General features: G+C 43.9%; 1 protein-coding gene across 1 annotated transcript in view; it reads left to right on the plus strand.

Annotated features, from left to right (window-relative positions):
* SORCS3 (sortilin related VPS10 domain containing receptor 3) overlaps window positions 1-26166 on the plus strand; it is a 3021596-nt gene that overhangs the window by 1778423 nt on the left and 1217007 nt on the right. The window contains exon 5 of the mRNA XM_069611752.1: window positions 2186-2259. Coding sequence (XP_069467853.1) covers window positions 2186-2259 — 74 coding nt within the window. The remainder of the gene's footprint in view (window positions 1-2185; window positions 2260-26166) is intronic.

A 26166-nucleotide genomic window follows, 5' to 3' on the forward strand; every position in this document is an offset into this window, starting at 1 on the left:
CTCACCTCAAATGCACCTGCGACTTGTGTGCTGCATGTTTAGTAAATAACATGTATACATTTCTAGGAGCCGCAAAGAAGGTTCAAAAACACTTTCCACCGAAGCTAACATGCAAATTGTCAAGGGATTGCAATGGTTGGGATCTGCAATGGCTTTAAATTGTAATATTCTCTTGGTTAATAGCAAATAGACCCTTTTGCATTTGTACGACCTGCTAGTTTGAGAATAACTGTTGCATATGTAACTCCCTACCGTACGTTTCGTTCCTTATTTTTCTTAATCTGTTATATTGTTTTTTTGTATGTTTTATTTGACTAGTAGGCTTTAAATAAGGATATGTTGATTAAAATGAAGATAAATACATTAAACATACAAACACGTAAAATCATCTTCATGTTTACAATATATTGGAACTTGATTTATTAAAGAAAACAAGTATCCATTTCATATTGGGTGTTAGACAAATACTTGACAAATTATACAGTATTCAGCTGCATACTAAGTACCGTATTTAGTGCACCTCTACTTCCTACTTCCTACTTAAAAACAGGCCTATTAGTTTAAAATATTTCTGTAGGGAACAGCATGGCAGATGCACCGCAAGGAGGTTTTGCTTCCCTTTGTGGTCACCAAACATTGAATGTAACAGTGTTAAATGTATTTTATGGCGCCATTCCCTTTTGTTGTTTGGATCGTGCCTACCTCTAAATATGCACTATCGCTAAATATTAAGTTTCCTGAAAGTAGAGAGCAGTGGAGATATTTTTCTTTTCAAATACAGAGGTTTGGGGTCATTGTTATGTTCACAAAATACTCATTGATGTGATGGTAAATGGAAGCAGGCTTGGCCCTCAGTGGTGTTATGTCTTCCCGTTCGCTTTCACATATTAAAAAAGTGCACAATATGGATTCCCAGAATGTACATCTCTGTAAGGTATCCTTTTGTAGCAAATGCTTCATTTTAGGTTTTGCTCATTAACGCAAGGTTATCATTCTTATAATGGAAATATTCACTGGAAGTCATCATTACACATGAACTTTGCAACATTCTTAAAAAAGAGGCATTTTACAATGGTAAACCACTTTTATAATGTCATTTTTTTTATAGCAAATTTAGCATAAAACACAGTCTCCCTCCTCAAGATATCTGTTTATTTTTTGCCTTTTGTGGCTTAGCTGTCAGAGTTGGCTGTGGCGGCTCTAGAAAATGTGCACCTGATAATGTAATTCTCCCTCACATATAAAGAGATATACACATAGATTGAGAGAGAGTGAGCGAGAGAGAGAGACAGAGAGAGAGTGTGTGAGAGAGAGAGAGAGAGAGTAAGAGAGAGATTGGCATATGAAATGATGATATGTCTGGTAGAGCTAGTTTTAACATTATTTTTGAATGGCTCCTTGCAGGGCTTGTGGTTGGTGTGGTGTGATAGATTTCATTATATAAAAGTGGCTCACAAAAATGTACAGGTCTCCAAACAAACCCAAACCCTACTCATTATGAGCATGACAAGGCAACAATAGAAACAACGTCAAGTTAATCATACACTGAATCTATCCTCCTTCTCTTGTGAAAACGACAGGATCCCCTCAGAGAAGAAATGCCCTGGACTATTTGTCCTTGATGTACTGCAATAACAATGGTCACATACTGTAGTTTTGCTTAAAAGTGAACAGGTTTAGGGCAAGAAGTGTAGCGATAGATTAGCACTTTGTCTTAATGATGTCCTGATCTTTGCCACAGAATTTTAAATGTTTCCAATCTCCAAGAAAATAAAAACTAGCAAAAGTATTATTGTAAAAATTGTCAAACACGCTTTAGTTTCTGTTTTTTTCTATATAATCAGATCTCTAACTGTTATACACTATATTGAGTTGGTCACTGTATGTTACATCTATACGTGTGCAATGTTTTTGCTATCACTTGTATTGTGTAGTGACTTTACTTTGACCGAAACACAATTATCATAACGTATCCGGTTTGGAAACATATTCTTCCTCTATGACCACATATTCAAAACTACTACCAAATGTGAATTGTTAGCAATGTTAAACACAGGATGGGTACACAACGAAATTGTGCTGAACACTCTGTCCTCCAATTATCTGGCCATAGTCTAAAATACGAGTTCCTTATTACATTTCTGTATTTACTTGTGTTAATTATAACTTTTATTGTATCTTTCAGTTGTACAGCTCAATGGATTTTGGAAGGAGGTGGCAATTAATACACGAGCGAATCACCCCAAACAGGTTTTACTGGTGAGTCTGTTGGTATGTCTCAATGTACTGTCAGTCAGGTTGTATGGTGTCAGAAGTCTGCAGACAAATCTAATGTCTGACGTTCCACATATGGAATCAATTGTATATCTTGTGGAATATATGGGCCTTCTTAAAGCAAATGCAGTTAAATCTGCTGTATAGCATTGTTTCATAGGCAGCTATACTATTAGGCTGCCTACTTTTACTGTACATAACAAAGAAATCACTGTTACCCCAATTATTGATTATCTAGGAAGCTCCTTCTTGATAAGACTTAATGGTATTTCACATATAGAGAAACAATCTTCAATAATGTGTTAGGACCTTAGGGTTAAGTCCCAGTTTGCGAGAATTTACAAAACATGTCAATTTCATGTGATGCTAAGGCTCTACACTGGTAAGGTGAAGGTAAATGATCAATATAAAGTTTGAATGTGGCCATTTTCTAATATCGCTACATTACAAATTCAGTGAAACGATGATTCTTTTTTTTACGTTTTTGGTTTACCAAGTTCGGCACCAACTTGTGAAGTTGGAATGCCATTATTGGAAGATGAATATCTTGCTGATCCAGTATCATTGTGGCTATTGAACTAGAGAAAAAAGAAAGGCAAGTTTCACTCAGTATTATAAAATACATGGGTACATACATTGTCTTCTGCTAACCGTCTGTCTCTTCCATAGCTGAGAAATGTAAAACAATTCCTCTACGAAACTAATGCTTCTAAATACTATATTATCCAAGAGCTTTGCAATGGTTTCATTTTCCAGATGATCAAATGCCACCTGATGGATTTTCTGACATTAAAAAAGGAGAATAGAGAGCTGATAAAGCTTTCTAACAGATGTCATGAGATCCTGGTAATGTGTAACATAGCATGTTATGGAGGAAATTCACATGTGAAAAACTCCTAATCGCTAGCGCAAAATTTCATTTGATATCTCTGTGACAAGTTACTGTCAAATGGTTATTTGTTACGTGTTTCTCCTTTTGAGAATGTAATGCATTTGATTTTTTTTTGTCCTGCTTATCCTCCATTTTGAAAAAAATAGATATATACAATTGTAGCAACAACTAAGATTCTCCCAAAGTTGACTGGCCTTATTTTATTTATTGATCGTCGGTTCACCTGTAGTAGTATGGACAATATTAACTTGAATTAGTGGTATATTGAAAGATATACTTGGTAAACATCAGTGGAATGATTTCTTGATGAATTAGGTTTATTTTATATCATTTACCATCTGTTTTGAATTTGGTGCTACAGATTTCTTATTTCTGCTGTTCACATGGTACTTAACATGTATTTTATTTTTCTGACAGTCCCATAGAATATTATTCTGAAATATGATTTGATGATGATGACATCACATACACTAATTGCCTACTTATTAGCTTCATATTCACTATTAAAATGAAAATGAAATTAAATCATAATTAGGGAGTGGAGAAATACACATCGGTTACTGTCAGCAACATTGTTACAGACCAACATGACATGTACGTCTTTATGTATCTATATATGTAGTAATCAATGTATTTCTATTTTTACAAACTCATGTTTTTACTAATAGATGCATTCATGCATGAATGTATTTATTGTTTTGTTTGTGTATGTTGTGTGTATAGTACCATGCCAACAATACCTTCTAGCAATTGTCTACCCTGGTTATTGGCTATTGGCCAGGTTCTACCTGAAAAAGCCAGCACTTGGCCTGGAAGCGGCTTTTTATATCTTATGTGTCTTGTTGAATTACATGACAAGACATTTTCAAGGCATTACTGAATTGTATGTGTTTAGAACTTAATGTTATATGAATCATTGTCTTCTTCAAAAAGTTGAGCATTTTAGAGTGTGTTATGTAGAATTCACAGAGTTATCATTGAAGAAAAACTAATATTGTGTGGTTAGTTTTGTGCAAAGTCTTGGGATACACATAGTTATCAAATGATATGTGTCATATGATATTCCTTTTACCCAGCAAGATTTTTTTACATGTTGCCAAAATATGTTGTGCCATTTTTGCTATTTATGTACTTTACTTATCAAATATGCCACGTGCTGCCACATCCTTCGAGCACCAATATATTGATTTTGCCAAAGGAGGATATTAGCAGTAGCCAGAGAGGCAATAGGAGGTCCCTCTCCCTCGATTGCGATGTAACAAATCTATAGAGACCGCCAACATTTATAGATGAACAAATCCTGATTACTATTGTGCCAACATTTATAGATGAACAAATCCTGATTACTATTGTCTTTGTCTGCAGGTGCACAACTGGCAAAAATAGGCTGAATTACTACTGAAAAGGTTGATATTTCATATTTGCCTACACTGGGAATTCCTCTTTCTGCTCTTGACCCAGACCCACTAAACCTAATTCACATAGTGCATTGCAATTCAGTGCAGTGGTAATAATGTTGTGTTTCTTCTGGTCAAACCTACTCTTCTTTCAATGCTCAAACAATTAAATCATCTGCCAACATCAAGCCTTATCTTAATTGAGGGTCACCTATTCAGGTTCTATTGGGCACAAGTTTATTGGTTTTGCAAAAATGATAACCACATTGATGAAGGTGCAGAAGCCAAATGCTAAGCAACCTAACTTAAGGTAGACAGCTCAATGCTCTCAGTCAACATCATGGTACTTAAATGTTTTCAAGAAATGTTGTAAACCGAACAGTGGTATGTTTTTCCTGTATTCTCTCAGATTCAGAGAACACAACTGTCTCCCTCAACTTTTATGCCACAAAAAGGTGTTAGGGTCAAAATGTAAACATAGTCGCTGGTCCTTCCAGTACCAATGGCTTTACTCATGGAAACATGTGTTTAGACAAGAGTGTTGCTCATGCTGTCTACAATAACAGTTAGTCAGGTGCTCTGGTGCAATAGCAAAATAGATTAGAATGAGTGAGAAAGGGTAGGAGACGCAGGATGGGTGTACTTTTGTAGAAACCAGTCATAATGTAGGTTGCTCTGTTTTGGTTTGGTGGTAATTTTATGTATTTTCTATTTTTGCCAGTTTCATTTTTGTTTCTTTTAATGGTTGTTTCCCCATGTGCCCTTCCAAATTACTTCAACCCTGACAACACCACCACTGTATATAGGGGGTGTATGGGAGTGGTGGGGGGCAGTGTATAAGGAGGAGGAGAGTGGAAGGAACCCTCCATTAAAAGAAAAACAAAATCAAACTTCCAAAAATAAATTGCTCTAAAAAAACACATAGGACCAAAGGAAATTTTGAAAAAGGAGTGTGACAAATTGGAAACAGTCTGTAGGGACGGAGGGGACAGTTTGTGTTCAAATGTACCTGGTTTCAGTTCTTGGGTGGTTTGACGATGTGGAACCCGGTGTCGAGCATTGATGAGAGTTGATCAGCATCGGTTTGGGTATGTTGGATTATGTGGGCCTAAGCAGCAAGCGTACATTAAGCAGAGGTGAATGTGGTTGGTCTGTGCAGTCAAACAGGAGCTCTCAACAATCCAGGTTGGGGGAGTCCAATGATCTGTACACTGCTAGGCCAGGCCGAATAGGGCTGTAGGCACTGGGAGCGGTTGATGCGTGATGCTCCAGTGGTTTGAGTCAGTGGGCGATGGACTTCAAATGCTGACCTGGGTGTTCTAATGTGATGGTCGGTGAAGTGGTTGTTCAAGGGCTAGACGGGCCAAGCCATGGTTGAAAACCTCTGGTCAGAGTCAGCGCAAAACTCACCAGCGATACAAATCTGGTCTCCGTGTCGAGCAGTTGATTCAAGTCTAGCAGGTGATGGGTTTAGCAAGGGCACTATTCACGATTGTTTGAAGTGCAAGCAGTAGCTTGGATTGGTGGAGTAGCGAAAAAAACATACCAGAAATCTTTCCTCTTGTTCAAGTTGTGGTGCACATAGTGCGACCAGTTTGGTGTAGCAGAACAGGGAGCTTTAGCTGGTTTAGTCCTCCAGCTGCTGTGAGACCCACTCAGAAGAACTTGAGGAGAGCATGGTGCCGTTCAGGTTCTGCTCTTCCAACTTTAGGAGATCCTGGTGCAAAATGCAGGTCCTGGTTTGCAGAAAAGGCCACTCCTAATGCGTCCTAGGAGTTGATACGGTCAGAACTCCCTCCTTGTATGGTATCTTCTTCACCTATGTGTGAGGGTGTGTGAGACTCCTTCTTTTAAAGGCAAACATTCCCAGGTCATTGGAATAAAGGTAGCCTGCTTTAGTAGTCCAATCCCTGTTCTTGAACGTAGTGGACTTTAGCAACAGACAAGGAGAGAGAGAAAGAGAGAGAGAAAGAGAGAGAGAGAGAGAGAGACAGAGAGAGAGAGAGAGAGAGAGAGAGAGAGAAAGAGCGAGAGAGAGAAACAAACAAAATAATAGAAATGTCCTTCCATTGACTAGAGCACTCCTGCCTACTCTAATTTACTCTAATTCTGCCCCCTTCCCCACTAAGAGGAAAGGCGTTTAGAGATGCAGCACCCTGGTGTGAGGCTTCTCCTTTTGAATGGGTGTGCTAATTTGATGCATGGGCCCAGGACAGCTGCCCTCACAAAGCAATACAAGGTAAGGCCCAGTCCTGCAGGTTCCTGTCGGGCTATTTGTTAGTCTCCACCCAGCTGACCAGAATACACATCACCTTCCACAGCAAAGCTGACTCGCAAGAGCTGACACATGCTTGACATCAATTAGAATGTGGCAGCCATGATCATAAGTAGCACCATGCACCATGCCTAAACTCAGGCATAGCTTTATTTTAGAGTCTACCCATCCATTAGCATGGGTGACGTTTGAACATCATAGCTTTGGGTAAAGGAGTTATATCTTAAATGCAACCCCGGTACTGCATAGACCTGGCTGTCACTGCAGCTATCGAGTGGGATTTTGTGCACTTTGAACCTGCTCTTTGCCATGGGTAGAGCGGTTCTGTGGATCAGGCTACTGATGTAGCAGGGCGCAAACATGCACTATGCTTTTCACATGGAGTTGACGAGAAGGGGAATCTGGTTAGCAGATTACCATTTTGGAGATGGTGTTACCTGCATAATTTAATGCATTAATAGAAATGCAAAGAGGCAGGGCTTTGCACCCTTGCCAGATGGCAATTCCTCATAATTGGATGAGGGCACCCAATCACACTTAGATGAAAGTCACATGTATGAGTCCTGTTGCCATTCCTTGTGCTGTGTGCTGGTGGCGGATCCTCTTCATAATTGTTAGTTTTGATTGTTTTAGATGGAGGTGATGAAAGGATGAGTTACTGGAACAAACATATAAACAGTCCTGTTTTGTGATGGGTTGTTTTTGAGGATGGGTCCTTGGGTGGATTCTATGTTGACCAGATCTTTGATGGAAATAAAGGAAGTTTTCATATGGAGAATATTTCAGTTCAGTTTATTGACCTTTATCAACAGAGTGTCATTCAGTCCACACTACATGAATACACAAATCTATAATATACCTAAATAAAATACATCACGAGAGCGACCAGTGCTAAGAGTAATAAAAACAAACAATATAGTGCGGGCATGCATACAAGTTCTCAAACGTACAACAACATCGATAAGCCAGATTCCTGCTTTGTTGAAACGTGCCTCCCCAACCAATCTCTGTGGAGATAGTTTGCAACCGAGTGTACAATACATTCACATACAATAGGCATTTTAACATTAGATGGACAATATTTTCCACACAATATTTGCAGTGATGACACTTATTAATTCAGCAAAGTTGCCACAGACAATTTGCTGATTCTGAATTTAATCAAAAGGTCTCTCAGCAACTTGGGTCCAGGAAATCATGATGTCCCTCAAACCAAAATGAACGTTTAGTTTCTCAATAATTAGTAAGCCTCTCACAACCAATTTTGTGCATTATAAGATCAACCTCCTTAGCAATACATCATCTATTTACCCTTAAGTTAGTTAAATTAGTCATATTGTCGGGCTGGTTTGATATTTCACTACAGCCTATCTTACTCAGTGATTCCATAATGAAAGACCACCAAGATAATGAACCGCCTCCTTCCTAAGCAATCAAAACCTTTATGGATTCTTAGAACGTGGTAAACTTGGGGAGAAGCAAACTCTGATCCAATATGCCAGTGACCTAAATTTTAAAAAAATTGCCTATTCCCTACATGTTGGTCTCGCCAAGCGGTGGAACATTTGTGGCACTGATAGGTAATTCCAAGACATCCTTCAACAACATGTTTTCTAAGATGGATGAACTATGATAATTCGCAATGCCCCACAACTCTGCACCATATAAGGCTGCCTGCCAGTCTTGTAACAATCTTACAGCTCCATTTCCATATGTGCTCGTGAATCAGGTTGAAGTGGGCGGGAGCGGTTGGGAGCAGTGCTCCTATACTTTTTATTTTTAAGTTTCACCGTTCCTATACTTTTATTTGAAAAAGAAACCGTTCTGGAATGATTTCGTTTTAAAATAAAAGTGTGGGAAGAACTTGAAGCTTGCACTTCAGTGCACTGCACTGAACATTCTCATAAAGAGCAGGTGTGTTTGGAGGTTTTGATTGTGTGCGGGAGGGGGTGCAGGGATGGGGTTTGTGCAGAGCGGGGGCAGGCCAGCAGGGAGCATAGTTCCACTACTTCTTTACGAACACTTCGACCACTGTTGTGAATATAGCAATTGCCCCACTGTAACATACTAATATCAACCCCGCCTTTTAAATTAGCATCAGGGCTCAAGTAGAGGGTACACTTGGGTGGAAGGAGTCCCCACACTTTTTCAGGAGTCCCCCACTTGTATCAGAGTGCACCATGATATCATAATTTCTGGTGATACCACATTACAATTTGTATGTTAATATGTCCTCCCACTTTTTTTCTTAGGACTTCAACCCTGATTTGCATTGTCCAGGAGCAGTTATCTGAAACCCTAAGGCCAAGATAGTCATAAGATGTCATGTGCTCTATCACTTCTTCCTATCGTTTTTGAGGCATTGAGGGTGGAGGTGTTTTCCTGGCAGAAGTCCTCAAACATTATGAATTCTTTCTTGAGGCCAGAGGGGGTGAGAGAAATGAGAACAGCGTCATCGGCAAACATGAGGGGGGGGCATTCTTTCCTGAAACAGAAGGAGCATCAGAAGATGTTACTAGGAGGTGGCCAATGACATCATTTATAAAAATGCAGATATTAAGAATACATTATTGAAATCCCATTGACATCTAGAAAAGTCACTCAATTGTGTATGCGACTTCAATTCAACACTACAGCTAAGTCAATGCCTAGTCTGGGATGCTGATGGAAGCCCTTATTGATGTATTTCTTATGTCCCGTTCATTTACTCTGGATGACAACCCTTATATAACACCCCTCTCTCAGAATCCCCCCGACCTCGCTGAGCCAAGAAGTAGGTTTGTTTTGCAAATTAAAAGGTTTATTTGAAAATTAAACTATATATATATATATATCACACTTTTATAATAAATTAATGTTTGATAGCACACTTGTGAAGATGATAGTGATCAACAATGGATAATGTTACAGTGGTACACTCTTTTTGATGGCTTAGAAGTGATATAGAGAGGATAAAGTAGCTGAGAATGCTTTTATGGCTTCAAGGAATGAAAACGCAGTACAGAAAATAACTTCATATGACTTCAACAAAAGACAATGTAATCACTTTTCTTTGACAATTCACCCCCCCCCCCCCTCTATGCGAGGTAAAGAGATGGGAGGAAAGCACACAGATCTCAGGAATGCAATCAAATATAATTCAGTTCCCCCCTAGCAAGCTTAGAGGAAAACAGGTAGGAGTCTTAAACACAGGCAATATACTTTGATGTGGTTTGCAATTAAGTGAAAAATATGCTAAAAAGGCTTTTAATTCCCTATAGGAGGTTCAGGGTGAGTGAAAGATACTTAAATTAATTCAGGATCACTTTAGCAATGCTTTATGAATGATTGTCAGGTTGCACACGAATTTCAGCAAGGAAGACAAGGACAAATATTTTTACACATGGCTGAAATTGAGCAAAATGTCAAATCACGGCAAATTTAGTCGTGTGCGTCGAGCGCACATTACGGTGGCACTATTAGGAGTAGGAAGTCGCTTCTAGGCTCATTGGAAAGTTCAGCAACTTAGCTTTAACTTTAGCTAGCACAAATGGTTCCGGAGATACGGCCGATTTAGTAAAGGTAGTTTTTCTGATTTTAAATTTTAAAGCTCAGAATGACAGATGACAGTTTTCAGTTTTAAAGATGACAGAATGACACGATTCTAGGAGGCAGTTCTAAGAGGATAAAATAGTTTGGATTAGATTATTTTAAACTAAGAGATTGGTTTTGGCAAAGTGCTAGCTGGGTACTCACACTAGATTTTGGACAGGAATGCGACTTCGTCACCGATCGGGTCAGGATTGGCTGGAATTCTGCTAGCAGTTCTTCACAGCGATGTGGTCTCTGGTTCTTTCTGGTTCCGGATACAGCACTGCTTTCTGGATACTGCTACAGGTTCTTGCAAAAGTTCTTGGCAAAGAATTCAAACAGCTTGCCCGGCTGTTGAATAGTTTGGTTGGTTTTGAGGCCTGCTGAAGAGGATTCAGCTTGTGGATTCAGGCCTCTCTGCTACAAATTCTAATTTCTGGTCTCTGGAGATTGATGGATTTGAAGTCTGGATCTCTGGATATGAAGTCTGAAGTCTCCCGGCAAAGCGTCCCGCAAGTAAGTGGAAAGTGAATGTCTCTACCTGGGTTTCAATGTTCCTTTTATGTGTTTTGAAAATGGGTGTGTGTCTGGGCCTAGCTAAGCCTGCCCCTCTCACTTATCATTGACCAAGCTTTCCTCTCTCCCTTGATTGGGGGAAAGAAATGGAGTGTCAGAGTGATGCTGTAGGTTTATGGTCAGAGGGTCCTCCCCTTGTCAAATTGCACACAAATCTATTTCTGACTCAAATACATATTTATCTATGTACCATTTTTCTAATATTATAGGTCCAGTTAACATATTTTCTGTAGCACCAAACCATCCGATCCCTGTCTTTGTACAATTTCGTGTCCACTTATGACAGAATTCTCCCCTTTTCTTCCAGATAACGACCTCTAAACCTTTCCAGATTTTACACACATGTGCACCAGGGATATGGGTTTCAGATGATAAAGTGTGAGATTTTTAACATGCATACATTTGGAGTAACAACCTTTTTTTCCGCTACTATCCCCAAGAACATACCACAGGGTCCTAACACCTCTTAAAATGTGCACAGAAAAATCCCAAGAATGATGATGTTATTTATATAAGTTTGACAAGTCCGCACTGTAAATTATCCATCTTTTTAAAATCATGCTCTGGGCCCAAAGGGGTGTGGTTTTCCAAAGCACATGGTGGGATTTCTGGTTTATCCACTTCCCCCAATCTCAGCTTGCTCTCACAGGCACTGCCCCTCCCAGTTTCTCCCAAGAGGAAGCCATTTTACGACCCCCCCAATATAACATTTGCCTGAGTCCAGGACAGGGCTTTGTTCAACTTCCTGCAGTCTGCAGGTACCACTCCCCTAATTCAATCAGAGAGGCGTCACCTCCTTTTGGTGGGGGCAGCAGGATACAGCCAGTCCTGGGAAGAGTTGTTGAGCCAGTTCAACTCCTGTCGGGGGTAGTTGTCAGGCAGAATTCAGCTAAATGTCACTTTAGTTCCCAGTTTTCTACATTCAAACCCAACTTACAATTTTTGCACATGCAGCTATAATGCTGATTCTAAGTTCAAAACTATGACATTTAAACAATTGCAACCTACGTGACACTCACAAGTAGGTCACTCATTTATTCTAAACATTTTGATTTTAGTGGCTTTAAACCCAAATTCACTTAAGCTGCTGACATCCCCAGCTATTTTTTATATATACATTAAATACATACTTCCTTCAAGTCATTTCAGAATATAGTTTTATATTGTATCCACCTCTTAGCAAGTCTTTCCTTGGCCTGGTTTGGGTTCATTTTTTTTCTGTTTTACACAAAAGTCTGGAGGTTTTAAAATGCCAGCTTTCTGATAGTGGTGAGCACCAGTATTGCATCCATTTTTGACATTAAGAAAATGAATTCCCCACAGTTCTGGGTTGCTTTTGACAATCAGCATTGCCATTCCCATTGGTTTCAGGCTACTGTGTGTGTAGCCCAATGGTGGTTTTAGGCAGTGCCCTCCTGTGCTCACAACATAGGCAACAATGGGTGGCAGCCTATTCTTCATGTTTTCCCTGTGCACTCTCTGGGGAATTCTGGCCATCATGATGTTTTCAATGCCAGTAATGCACAGTTTTATGGTAGGGCTTGGATGCTTGGGTAAAAACATCCCACAATTGCAATAATATTATTGGCAAAGCCAATGTTTTTGGCTTGTGTATCGTACATGAAGCTTCCAGATATTGTGATTGTATGATTAAGTATCCCCATCAATTGACAGGCTTTGGCATTGTATGTTCTGATACCTCCCATACCAGTTAATGCTATAATATACCATATATTGACATAAAAATGTCATGGCAAACACACAATAACTACATTTTATCATTATAAACCCTGGTGCTCACCCCATTTGTATTGCACTCCAAATCTTAGGCAGTCACTCCATTGTCAGTTGTTGGTAACAGAACTCCAAATACTCCAAGCATCCCGTTCATTCAAACAAAATACATTGCTGTTAGCACAGAGGGTTTCCAGATCTAAAACCTGGGTTGAAAATAGCAATACGCACCCGTTCAGGGGGGCTTTGCCAGCTGGTAATGGCGCCGGGCCCTGTTCTGAAGGCCGTCACCAGGCGGCGAAGCCCCGGAATGTATGTTTATGGCTTAATTAGAGGTTGTTTGAAAAGAAACTATAGCTCATCACCGCAGCAAAACATATACACAACATGATGAAGTCATTTGCACCCGCAGTATCATGAAGAAGGCCACTGTCCATGTGATGTACCGGCGCACAGCTATTCAAAAACAAAGAGTGCTGTCATCACACGCCTTTCAATTGTTAACATTAAATGAAAACAATTCCAAACATAGACCTGCAACTGTACTTTCGATCATCAAACACTTTAAGACACCTTGGAGTTCCTGACTGGAAGAGCAGGGAGAAGTGTTACCCAGATTGGAAGTGCGCCTGTGAGCAGGATAAACATATCTGATTACCATCCTCAACATCCAGGTGCTGCCCACTAAACCCCAGTCCTTTGCATGATGTCTGATGAGATGTTCGAGTGCTATTAGAGCACTTGTGGTCAGTGGTCGAAGTGTACGAAAAGAAGTAGTGGAACTATGTTCCCTGCTAGCCGGACCCCACTCCCCACAAATACCATCACCACACCCCTCCCACACACAATACAAACCCCCAAACACTTGCCCCATGCTTTTTAAGGGAACGTTCAATGCAGAGCACTGAAAGTGCACTTTTTCAACTTCATCTTATACCTTTATTTTAAAACGAAACTATTCCGGAATGGTTTCTTTTTAAAATAAAAGTATAGGAGCTGTTAAACGAAATTTAAAAAAGTAGAGGAGCACCGCTCCCGACCGCTCCCGCTCACTTCGTCCACTGCTTACGGTGTGGGATCTCTTTTCCACTGGAATGTTTCTTTCTCACTGTGCTCTCCCAGTTCATACCATTCCGCTATAGGCGATGATGGCCTCATTGGTTAGTGAAATTAATCACCGTCATGAATCACCAAAAATACGCCTTATGCCACATTTTAATTCTCCAGCTTTGATGATTTTCTTTCTGGGCCTGGAGGAAATGTGTTTGGTTGAGCAGGCATCAGGCCCGGAAGGAAGCAATCACGAATCAAAGCGAGCGAGCAATATGTTTCATTCTCAAAAGACAATTTTGTTTGGTCCGGCTGCCATAATAAAACTCTCCTGTTTCTTCGGGCTGATGAATCTGAAGCGGTGACATGTTGAGATCATTGGCTGGTTTAGGCTGCTTCGATGATGGATTCGAGCCCGCAGATATGAACTCCACGGAACTGACAATGCTGTGCTTTACTTTGCCTTTACCCAAAGAATGTACAGTAACTCTCAATGATGCTTTATTTTTAACCATTAATCACGTGGTCCATGTATAACACATTCACCGCGTTGGACTTCACTGTTATTGCTTCTTACTATTCTTATGAGACAATAATGATAGGCACAGATAAGCAATGCTCTTCCTTAAAGCCAATTGACCTATTTAAAGGGTGTTTATTCATATGCGATGGTATATTATGTTATGTGAATAGGTCCTATAAAAGCGACTCCTGTCATGTGTATATCATCTTGGCATTTTCAGCTTTTCAAGAAAAATGTGTATAGTTCTGGGAGCAGAGCAAAGAATACTATGTATTTGTGCAAAGCAGGCGGGGAGAGTCACATTTCTGTGTGTCTGTAAGAGTGGTTTGTGTGCGTGTGCGTATTTCAGTATGCACTGGGTGATGTTGCTCACTGAGCTGTTGTATGTTATCAGCATGTAAGTGTTGGTAGTTTGCGTGTCTGGCATGTCCTCAGTGCATGTGCTAGTCAGAACGATGTCCGTTGCCAGCTTGCGGGTTGACATAGTATTACCCGGTGGCGCACGGCCACCGTGTTGCCGGACAACACACCTGTCGGGCTCAAGGAGACGTGGACTTTGCTGTGCTGGAGCTGCCTGTGGCTGCAGGACTGCATTCCTCCTTTGATCTGCTGCCCCAGGAACAGGAGCACATAGTGTGGAGCATTACCCTGCATCTGTAACTGCCACAGTCGCACATTCCAACACTGAATGGGCCCTTGAGGGGTCTACCCCCAGTGCAGGTGTGTTGGACAGAACAGCATCCCTGCCAGAATCACTCACCTGCAACAGGACATATGGGTCAATATCCTATTCAGCACCAGAGGCATAGAGATCCTTAGAGGTGTACTCAGAGACACCCGTGGACAGGATGGTCTGTAGGACCAATTGATTGTTGTGTGCTACCACCCCACGTCCTCCACTGTTGCCTGTTTGGGGCTCTGAATACAACTCCCCCTGCGCCATCTCCTCCTCCACTGCTTCCAGGGCCTCATCACCTGCACAAAATAAAAAAGAAGCCATGAACACACATGTTAACAGCATAGGCCACAAACATAGGCATTACAATGTTGACATCCAACACATTAATCAGACATGTCACACATGACAGAAACTCAGCCATGCACGCAGTGCCAATGAAGTGGAAGGGGACCCTGAAAGCAGACACTGATTAGTCTAAAATGGAAAAGCAACACATGTGCTGCATGGTGCATAGCACCTGCATCACACAGATGCCTGTGACTGGCATGGACCTTCAACAAACATGACAGATGCCAGCACACAGATGGCACGTAGCATAGCCATGGCAGAACTGACAAGCAGGCTCAGATGGAAAGGAATCACTACTGTCCCCCATCCATGTAAAATGCATGTCATCAAATAGTACATGGAAATCACTGTGACAAAACACACACACTGCAACAACGCCAGTGTGTTCAAATACAGTGAAGGGAGGCACATCGGTACATCGATAGGTCACTTTGACATGACACAAGTGAATAGGCATGTTGAAGGTTGAAACAGGGCTCAGAAGTATGCGGGTGCAGTGCAGTACATGTGTAGGTCCTCAACTGTCAACAAAAAGACAAGAACCATAATTACAATGTCGTCTCATGATGGCAGTGTAAGGGCAAGTGCAGTCATCATGTACAAAGTGTTTGCAGTGGGTTTTAGAGATACAGTGAACCCCAAACCCAAGGGCAGGGGATGGCTTGGAGGCAGTGCATGGGTCACACATGGAAGTTATGACTACATAGCCTGAACTGCCAGTCAATCACAGCACATCACCCAAGCAACATACACATGGCCTGGACACACATGCATGGACACTCACTGGCTTGGAAATGATCCTATGTGATGAACCCTCCAGCGATCGCCTCATGTTCTGTGAGTTCATCGTCCTCTGGTGGTTTCCCACTGCCAGTCACCGGAGTAGAGGCGTAATTGTTTTTAGCTCAGCGTTTGAGGTCATTCCAAGGTTTCGAGCAATCATCAGCTGTGCGCTTCACAAATCCCAAGGCAATAATGTGGTCAGTGATGCACTGCCAGTGGGCCCTACGCTGAGCAGGCATAGTTTTGCACCCTGCCATCACCAGCATGTCGTGGCCGTGTTCCGACACGTAGCCCACAAGTGCCTCCAGTTCCACATTATTGAAACTCTGCTTCCTTGATGTGCTGGAGGGCCGAGCCGTGTCTGGGGTTCCACAAGAGCACGCTTCTTCCTCTTGAGAGGTGGTGCGGACCCTGAGTGGCTTACACTGCTCTGGTCAGTAGGGGCTGAAGCGCAGGTGGACTGGCCACTGGAAGCAGGCAATGGCAGGATGACCAAAGGTCTCACCGCAGGCATTGGCTGCTGGGTGCTGTTGCCAGGACCAAGCACCACAAATGCCTCGGTGTGAGGGGGTGGGACCAACACTGTCCCGGCTGGGTGACTCACAGCCAAGGTGGTGCAGCCTCCACAACCTGGCTGCTCTGGGCAGCAGATAACATTGCTGCCCCAAATCCACGTGGCCTGGTGACAGCAACTTTCATTCCCACATGTGGCTTGGACTTTGTGACACAGAAGTCGGCCTGTGAGTCATCCCGTGCCTATTCCCCCAACACCTGTCACCACACTCACAGCCCTTTCCATGTGATTTTGCTGGTGCAAGCGTGGTTAGCATATTCAAGGGGGGTGTGTGAGGTGATTTTCACGTGATTTGGCTGGCCGAGCTGGGTACGCGTATTTGCGGGGTTATGGTAGCATTTTTCACGTGATTTGGATGGCGCGAGTGGGGTACACGTAATCAAGGGGGTCGCGCAGGAAGATTTTCACGCGTTTTGGCTGGCGTGAGCAGGGTAAGCATATTCAAGGGGGTGCACAAGTAGATTTTCACGCAATTTGGCTGGCGCGAGTTAGGTACGCATATTCAAGGGGGTGCACAAGTAGATTTTCATGCAATTTGGCTGGCATGAGCGGGGTACACTCAATTTTTCAATGATTACTGCGTAGGTGGGCTGTATGCTGGTCCAGGGTTAGCGCTGCCCTTTGTGCAGTATTGGGGATTTCTGTGGCTTTTTCTGGCCCAAGGGGCATTCTTGGGGGCATAACTGGAGCTGCGGATGTTCACTGCACCACAGCTGCAAATGGCTAGGGAAATCCATGAATACATGGTGCGCATAAATGCTGTTTTGTGCTATATCTGGTGCACTCGCGGTGCTCGCTCCCTCTCTGCGCTAGATGCATGCGCAACTTCTGCACTGAATTCAATAAATTGGCCCCTCAATGCTTGTCAGATTCTTTCTGTCCTTCTCTTGTTTTAGTCTACAATGGTGAATAATAGTCAATTGTATTTCTGCCCATGGTTTAGCATCAATTGCCACATTTTTTCTCAGCTGTCTTTGCATTTCTCCAGGAAGTCCCAGAGATAAAATGTAATGAAAAATAGTTATGTTATTGTCCCACAGTTCCCTAGTCTCTAGTCTCCATTTCTTTTAATATCCTGTATATATGCCACAAAATACTCATCCGCTCCCATTTTACAGGTCATATTTGTGCTCATATTTGATGAGTCTGGGTACTGTACCGTAAGCGCTCTCCATATGTCGTCTCAACAATTATTAAAAGGCACTCCGTCATGTTTGGTCTTTTGTGCAGTCATCCTAGGGCACCCTGATTGTCCTCAAATGTCATCTCATTGCTCTCCCAATATGGTGGCATCAGGCTTTTCATGTCACCTACTGCTAATGTCATAGCAAATGTCATTGTTCCCAACCTGATAAATCCATTTGCTGCTCCTCATGTGAGTGATTATAACTTACAAATTAAATTATTAGTATCTGTTTATGGCCATGGGATATATTGCAGCAGTCCACTCACTTTCTCTAATAAGGGGAATTGCCTTAACACGGTTCCAAGCACGGCCGCACCCTTTGTCTTTGTCACCACATCTATCATGGCAACTCTCTTCCGTCCTGGTTCATTTTTCATTCTATTCACATATGGCATCCTTCCTTCTAAACTGGTAGAGTGCACATTTGGGTGTCTTGAATATTCAACGGGTTCTGGCCTCATCGCCAGTTCCTCAATCTCTGCCCATGCTACCTGTTTCCCTATCTATGCACGTGTGGATTAGGCTTGTGCTGCCTCCTCCTCCTCACTCTGCTCTCCCTCTTCATCTTTGAACATTATATCCTCACTGTATTTGTCCTCTCATCCTCTCTTTCCTCAAAAAACCTAGTCTTACAATGGGATTTACCCTATATGTTCCACTCATTCCTTCTTCCAATAAATCCCTTCTGTCACATTGCGAGGGCCCTCCCCTACTCTCCATTATATTAGTGCCACCTTTCCTACTCCTGTACAGCTTGCCAATATTCATTTGTATAGTTCCTTCCCTTTCTCTGTCTGGAATCATGTGATTTTTTACTTCATTTCAGCGCCTCTCCCTATTCTTTCCTCATCTCATTGTCTTTCTCAACCCCTCTCTTCCTCCTTTTTCCTTTCACTTTCCCTCTCTGCATCTCTTAGTTTATCTTGTTTATTTTCTTGTTCTCGTCTGTTCTCCCTCTCTCTTTCTGCCTTTTGTCTGTTTTCATTCTCCCTTTCTTCTTTGTTCCTTTTTTCTTTCTATCTCTCTTGTTCACTCTGTTTCTCTCTCGTCCTCCACTCTCTCTTCTTCATTCTCCTTTCTTTCACTGACTTCCCTTACTTTTTCTATATGATCATTGATGCCCTTTCCAGCTAGCTCAAGCATTTTTTTCCATCCTAGCCAGTCATCTGGCACAATTGCTGTCTCATCCCTGTCAACTTGCCTGCCTTTCTCTATATGAACCTCTTTCTCAGCTTTTGTTAACTTTTCTTGCAAGCCGTAGCGCTTGTCATATTCTACGTGTGCCTGCAATGGTGGTTGTTTGCTTATTTTCTCTCCACTTATAATGTCTTCACCACTGTTTGCTGGGGGCACATATGTGAATCAGTACACCATGTTGCTGCTTTTAATGCTTATAATGGTACACTCAGTGTGCAGTCGAGGACAGATCACTGCTCTGGGGTGGAGGTGGAGGGGCAGTGGGCATCATATACTCCTCGCCATGCTGGTTAAGCATCCATTCTTTCGTATCTTGTTCCACCATGTCTTCCCCAAACATTTTCTATTGTTTGAGTACACCTAATCTATTATGTAACTGTTTCCCCTTATATGCGGCATGTGATAGGTGCACATGTGTTGGAGTACATAAGAGGAAACTATGCCTTTTATTGCCCCTCCAATTACTCAGGTGATTAATCACTCACTAATTTCTGGCCACATCCCTGCTAGTTTGAAGCATGCAATAGTCATTCCACTTTTGAAGAACCCCTCTTCGGATTCTTCTGTTCTGGCCAACTTCCAACCTATCTCTCTACTTCCCTTCCTGATGAAGCTCTTGCAATCCTTTTTTGAGGATTCATCCTTTTTGATCCATCTCAATCTGGATTCCGTCCAGGTTGAGGAACTGAGGGAGTGCGTGTCTCAGTAGTTGACGATAGTGTGTGGCTTCAGACCTGTGCGACATGGGAGCTCTCACTTTACTTGATCTCTTTGCCACCTTTGATACTATCAATCACGCAGTCCTGCTTGAGCACCTCGCTGGGGCAGGCCACTCTAGTTTCGTTTTATCCTGGTTTGTTTAATTTCTCTCTGGCAGGACTCAGTCACGTTCTCTTCCTCCTTTTCGCTCTGCTCCACTTACTTGTGATGTTCCCCACGACAGCCATCTCACCAAACGTGTTTAATAAATATCTACATTCCGCCTCTGACCAAGCTCATATCCTCTGACGGCTTCCTCTGCTACTCCTATGTTGATGATACCCAAATAATTGTGCGACTGGACCTCTCTTCTGATTAGACTGTGTCCAGACTCAGGACTTATTTGGCTGCCGTGGGGGAATGGATGAGCAGAAACGGGCTCAGGCTGAATGGTGACAAGAACGAGGTGTTATTGGTTGGCCCTTTATCGGCTTCCGCTCTCTGGCCTCCTATCCTATGGCCTCCTACTTTTGGACATTTTCCCATCCCTGTTCTGGTTGTGAACGATCTAGGAGTTCAAATCTACACATCCTTGTCAGCTGAAAATCAAGTCAGTGCTGTTTTCCAGAAAGGCCACTTTCAGCTTAAAATCCTCTGTAAGGTCCTTCCCTTTATTACCATGCAATTCGGTGCTCCAGTAGTTGCCTCTCTCATGCTAACTGCTTTACATTATTGCAATGCGTTGCCTTTGGACCAACCTGCCCACCTTATTCATCAGCTTCAGATAACTTCAGAATTCAACAGCAAGGGTTGACTATTTTGGCAACTCGTTACTCCCATACTACCCCGATTCTGCGCTGCCTGCATTGGCTTGTTGTGGCCAAATGGATTTCTATTAAGTCACTATGTTTGTCCATTGCGCCTACTATAGGATTGGCGTGGAATACCTACAGTTGAAATTTGCCACAGCGTTCCAGCTCCTGCCCTGTGCTCGGCCCAGTCTTGTTTAGTCATGATCCTTTGTGCCACGTTTGAGCGTATTGGTGGTCAAGGTTTTTACATCTTCACCGTCAAGCTGTGGAACTCACTCCCTCGCTTGCTTCGTATTACTTGGGACCATTTGTCCTTTAGGTGCTCTCTGGAAACCTACTTGTTTTAATGTTGCTCAGTTCTGGTAGATCTCCTTCCAAGTGCTGTTTTTAGCACCAAGATGTCCTTGGGCGAACGTTGCGCTCTATAAGAAACAAAACCTAACATTGTTACTTCAGCACAAACATGCAGTCTTAATTAGGAGATGATTCCATAGAGTTACATGCTGAATGCCAGGACTTAAACGATCCAGAGTTTGTGTCCAGTGGAAATAAAGATGTTTGTTTGTTTATCTGCTCCAAGACACAAACACATATCAAGCTGCCATTCAGCCTCTGTCTCTTCAAGAGACCGGTGGACAGTGCCAGATGCCTTTTCAAGACGGTGTTAGAATCTCTGGCTTAATGCAACACAATCGGATTACAATTCTATCATGAGGCTAACTCTTAAAGTGTCACATTTGTTCCTGAACAGCATAGAATTGCTGCACAAACCAGCACTTTATTGAAATACATCTGAATCCCATCATGCATCTGGCATTTGTCAACTTTTTCAATGTGTTTTCTTTAAAAGAAAAAAAGAACTGTGAGATTTTGCTCGGGCCCTCAAACCGAACTCGGGACATAATACGTGGGAGCCAGGCTTCCTGCTAACGGGTCTTTATTAAACCCTGGCAGGAAATCCCGAACTTCCCCCTCGTCCCCCCTCCCTATCCCCAACGTCACTTCCCTTCCCGGGAAGATACGACCACACAACGATGTGGGCGGACTGCAAGCCCTGCGAGACAACCTGACATCTCCCTCCTTTTTAACAAGCAAGGTACTTGCCTCTCCTCACTCCATCTCTTCGATCAGTCTGTGAGGCTTGATGCGGCTTCTTTGTGGTCGAGCACGAATGCTTGGTGTCCTCTCTGTCTGTCCTTCACTTTCAGAGATCTCCCAATCTCCTATGTAGGGGTTGTCTTGGCCACGGTCATCATCACTGTATCCGCTTCCCACTTGCTCGTGCTCAGCGCCGCTCCTTTTGGCCTTGAAGTGCGATACATTCCGAGTGACAGAGGATTGGTCAGTTCTCTGAGCAGTGATCATTGTCCCTTTTCTCTGTGTGACCGTCAGAGGGTCTTGTGCGAACGTGGCGTCCTCCTTTCTTTGTTTGGGTTGCCTCATCCACACTTGTTCTCCGGGCTCAATGTTCGACTCCTGAGCTTTCCTCTTGTGGTCCGCGGTCTCTTTCATTTTGGCTTTAGCTGCTTCATCCTTGTCCCTGGCTTCCTGTTCGAGCGGCGTTGTTTCAGCCGAATGTGTGTCTTCCGGCAGTCGCGTCTGGACCAGTCTTCAGAACATCAGATCAGCTGGGCATATGCCTGTCGTGCTATGGGGTGTGTGTCGATAATCCCTAAGGAATTGATAGAGTGCTTGTTCGAACGGTTTGTTGAGTATGGCCGCTATCTCTAATGTTCTTTTGATGTTGGCCATGAATCTCTCGACCATGCCATTTGCTTGTGGCCACCGTGGTGTTATTCTTCGGTGCTGGAATCCCATGTATCTCGAGAAGTTTTCGAAGTCCTTGCTCATGAATGGCGCTGCGTTATCAGACTTGATGATCCTGAGTATGCCATATGTAGACAGCATGCGGTCCAGTGCTGGGATGACACTTGAGGCAGCGGTGCTGTCCACGATTTGCGCTTCTGGAAATCTTGAGTGTTCATCTATGAGCACCAGCACGTATGTGCCATCTCTCAGGGGTCCAAAGAAGTCCACCGCCAATTCCTCCCATACATGTCTTGGCATTGGTGACATGTGAAGTGGGTTTGGGTGTGGAGGAGGTGCTACTTGTGCACACGTCGTGCATTGGCCTATCATCTCTCCTACCATGTCATCCAGCCTGGGGAACCATACTTTTTGCCTTAGCAGGCGCTTGGTGGCGACCACTCCTCGGTGGCTTTCATGTGCTACTTGGATCGTTCTAGTGCATAGCGATTTGGGGAGGAGTACTTTGCACCCTTTGAGTATGACATGACCGTCGACTATGGCGAGTTCATCTCGGACCTGGTCTATGTATTTGATGTCTTTTTGGACCTCTTCCAACTCCTGTGATGCTTGTTGGCGCATGTGCGCCCTTCTCTCTTCTTGCATGCAGTGACGTACTATGCGTAGCGCCGGGTCCTGTTCTGACTGTGTGATTATGTCCGCCCACCCTACCGGCAAGGGTTGCAGGTGATGGACAATGTAGTTGAGGTATTCGTCGGCAATGGATGGTTGAGGGTCGGCAGAGCCGGTCGGGTGCTGGGAGAGATCGTCAGTAGGGTTGTCTTCCTTTCCCGGGCGGTGCTTGATGACGAATTTATAGTCCCGTAGACGTAGACCCCATCGGGCTATCCTCGGTGGCATTCTTGATTTGGGGTCTCCGTAGATTGTGAGTAAAGCCTGGTGATCCTTTATGATGGTGAATTCCTTGCCGTATAAGAATAGGTGAAAGTATTTGCATGCCCATACCACCGCCAGGCTTTCCTTTTCGGCCTGGGAGTATGCTTGTTCTGTAGGGGTCAGGCTTCTGCTGGCATACGCCACGATGTATACGCTCGTGGGTTCATGTGGGTCAACTTGCGTTAAGATAGCACCCAGGACCACGGGGCTGGCATCCACGATTACTTCGGTGTGCCTTTTGGCGTCGAAGTAGGCCATGTCTTCGGCTTTTGTGATTGCGTCCCTTATTGCTTCAAATGCTCTCTGGCAGTCCGTGCACCACGTGTAGGGTTGGTCTTTGCGCGTCAGTAGGCGCAACGGGTTGCTGATTGTTGCATAGTCCTTTAGATATCTAGAACAGTAGCTAGCCAGCGCTAGGAAAGACCCAAGTTCTGTCGCGGTCGTCGGGGGTGCGGCAGAGTTGAGTGCCGCTACTTTCTCCGGGTCTGGTCTCATGCCTTTGCTGGAGAAGATGTGGCCAAAGAATCGTAATGATCCTTTCCCGAATTCACATTTTGACTTGTTCAGGGTTAGACCGGCTGTTTGCAATGCTTCGCACACTCTGTGGAGAGCTGTGTCGTGTTCTTCCTTGGTCTTGCCAAATACCAGGACGTCATCTGAGTAATTCAAGCAGTTCCTCACATGCCTGATGACGCGGTGTATTTCCTCCTGAAAAATTTCAGCGGTGGAGGAGATTCCGAAGCTGTGCCTCTTGTATTGGAATAGGCCCATGTGTGTGACGAAAGTCGTGATATACCTGGATTCGGGTGCGATCTCAATTTGATGATACCCTTTTGTGAGGTCTAGTTTGGAGAAGACCTGCGCTCCGTGGAGAAGGTGGATCATATCAGTGATCCTTGGTGCCTGATGTCTCTCTCTTTCGATTGCTGCGTTGGCTCTCCTCATGTCTACGCACAGGCGTATTGATCAGTCTGGTGAATTTTTGGGGACGGGGACAATGGGGGATACCCACGGAGTGGGTCCTGAGACCGGTTCGATTACGTTAAGAGTGATTAGCTTGTCTAGTTCTTCTTCTACTTGGTGCTGCATGTTCACCTGAATCTCACGATAGTGTTGGGCGACTGGCGGTATGTCCGGATTTATGTGCAGTTGTACCTTGCAGTGTTTCAACTTTCCTAGACCTTTGAAGAGATTAGGAAAAGTTTGTTCTACTGCGCCCGGTCTGGCGAAGTATTTGTGGGCCATCAGTTGGTACAGGATATGCACCAGCCCCATCTCGATGGCGGTCCTGAAGCTGAGAATGCATCCGCTGTTGGCTTCCGTCTTCAGAATATGTAAGGGGATCTTTGCCGCATGTGACTTGTGCACGCACCATGCAGAGATGGTTCCTTTGCAGGGCAGCGGGGTTGTAGCTCCATATGAGTAAATGTCCACTGTTGCTTTACGGATCTTTGGTGGGTTGGTGAGTGTATTGTATGCCTGTTCACTTATTATGTTAACTGTCGCTCCTGTGTCGATGAGAAATTCCAGCAGTGTGTTGTTGACCTGCAGTGTGAGCGTTGGACTGTGTTGGGTGGCCGTGGCATTGTTGAGAGCCCACACATACCCCTTTTTCCGTTGGTCGTCCTCTGATGACTGAGATTCACTGCCTGACGGGGATCGCATTTCGATGTATCGGACGAATCGCCTCCTCTGAGATCGTCTAGAGCCGTCGGTCGACTTCCGGTCATCTCTGGCATATGAGCTCCTCCTGGTTCTGTCTTCTCTCCGGGGTCCTGTCTGGTCGTCTTCTCCTCTCCCAGCGGGCGGGCTGTTTCGTGTGCTTCTCCTTCTCTCCTGTTGTCTCGGTCTGCTGGGCCCCGGGCCGGGTGCATTTTTGCAGTCCATTCTAGCAAACGCGGCGCACTTTTGTCCGACTGCCGGGCAGTCGCCCACGTGTGGATATTCATATCCACATCGGTAACATGTGGTGTCTGCGTGCTTCCCGCTCTGTGGGGTGGCAGCATATAATTTGTTAACCGTATCTGCACCAGGTGTCTGGTGTTGAATGGTGACCTTGCCTAGGCTATCGAGCTGCGACTCGACTACTGCTTCCATTCTGGCGAGAGCAAGGATTTCCTCAAGGGACCTTTGCTTCTGTAGCAGTTGTTTTCTGAATGGTTGGGATATGCAGCCGGCTATAACCTGGGATCTTAAAGCTTTCTTGTTGGTGTATTTGTGGAATTCACAGTATTTCAGCTTGATGAGTAGGCGCATCACAAAGTTGTCTAGCGACTCCCCTTTTTCTTGCCTTGTGGTGTGGAACACATGGCACTCGTAGTCGATGTTCGTGTGGGGTGTGAAGTATTCCGACAGTTTCCCATGAAGTTCCCCGTATGTGACGGTCTCTACGTTCATCAGCTCACCTGCTATGTCTCTGACGGCAGAGCCTACCATCATGAAAAGTGTGTATTTTAACATGGCATCATCCGTTAGTCCAATGGCCCCTGTATAGAATTTGAAATCCCTGAGCCATATGACCCATCTGGGTCCCAGGTTGGAGGTGTCCCTGACATCAAACGGGCCAGGTATGGGTAGGTTTTGGGAGGTGGTACCTGAATTTTGTTCCACCTGACGAGGACGCTGATGGACTTATTGGGGCAGACATGTTTGCGGGGTCGGGCGCACTCCGGATGGAGTTTGATGTGTCTTTGTGAGGTCCTGCGCTACCGCTGCGTTGCGATTTCCACTCTACGTGTAGCTTTTGCGTAGAGCAAGCGTTGTTTGATCGCCTTGAGGGTTAATGGGTCGTGGCTTGCCCCTCCTGTCCTTCTGCGGACAAATCTCTGGTCCCCCGGCGTGTCTCGTGGCCTCCTATGGCCTGCAGGGTTAAAGGGAGTGGGGGGGGGGGTTTT

The sequence above is a fragment of the Ambystoma mexicanum genome, chromosome 8 (genome assembly GCF_040938575.1).
Source record: "Ambystoma mexicanum isolate Mex_15411 chromosome 8, UKY_AmexF1_1, whole genome shotgun sequence".
Lineage (NCBI taxonomy): Eukaryota > Metazoa > Chordata > Amphibia > Caudata > Ambystomatidae > Ambystoma > Ambystoma mexicanum.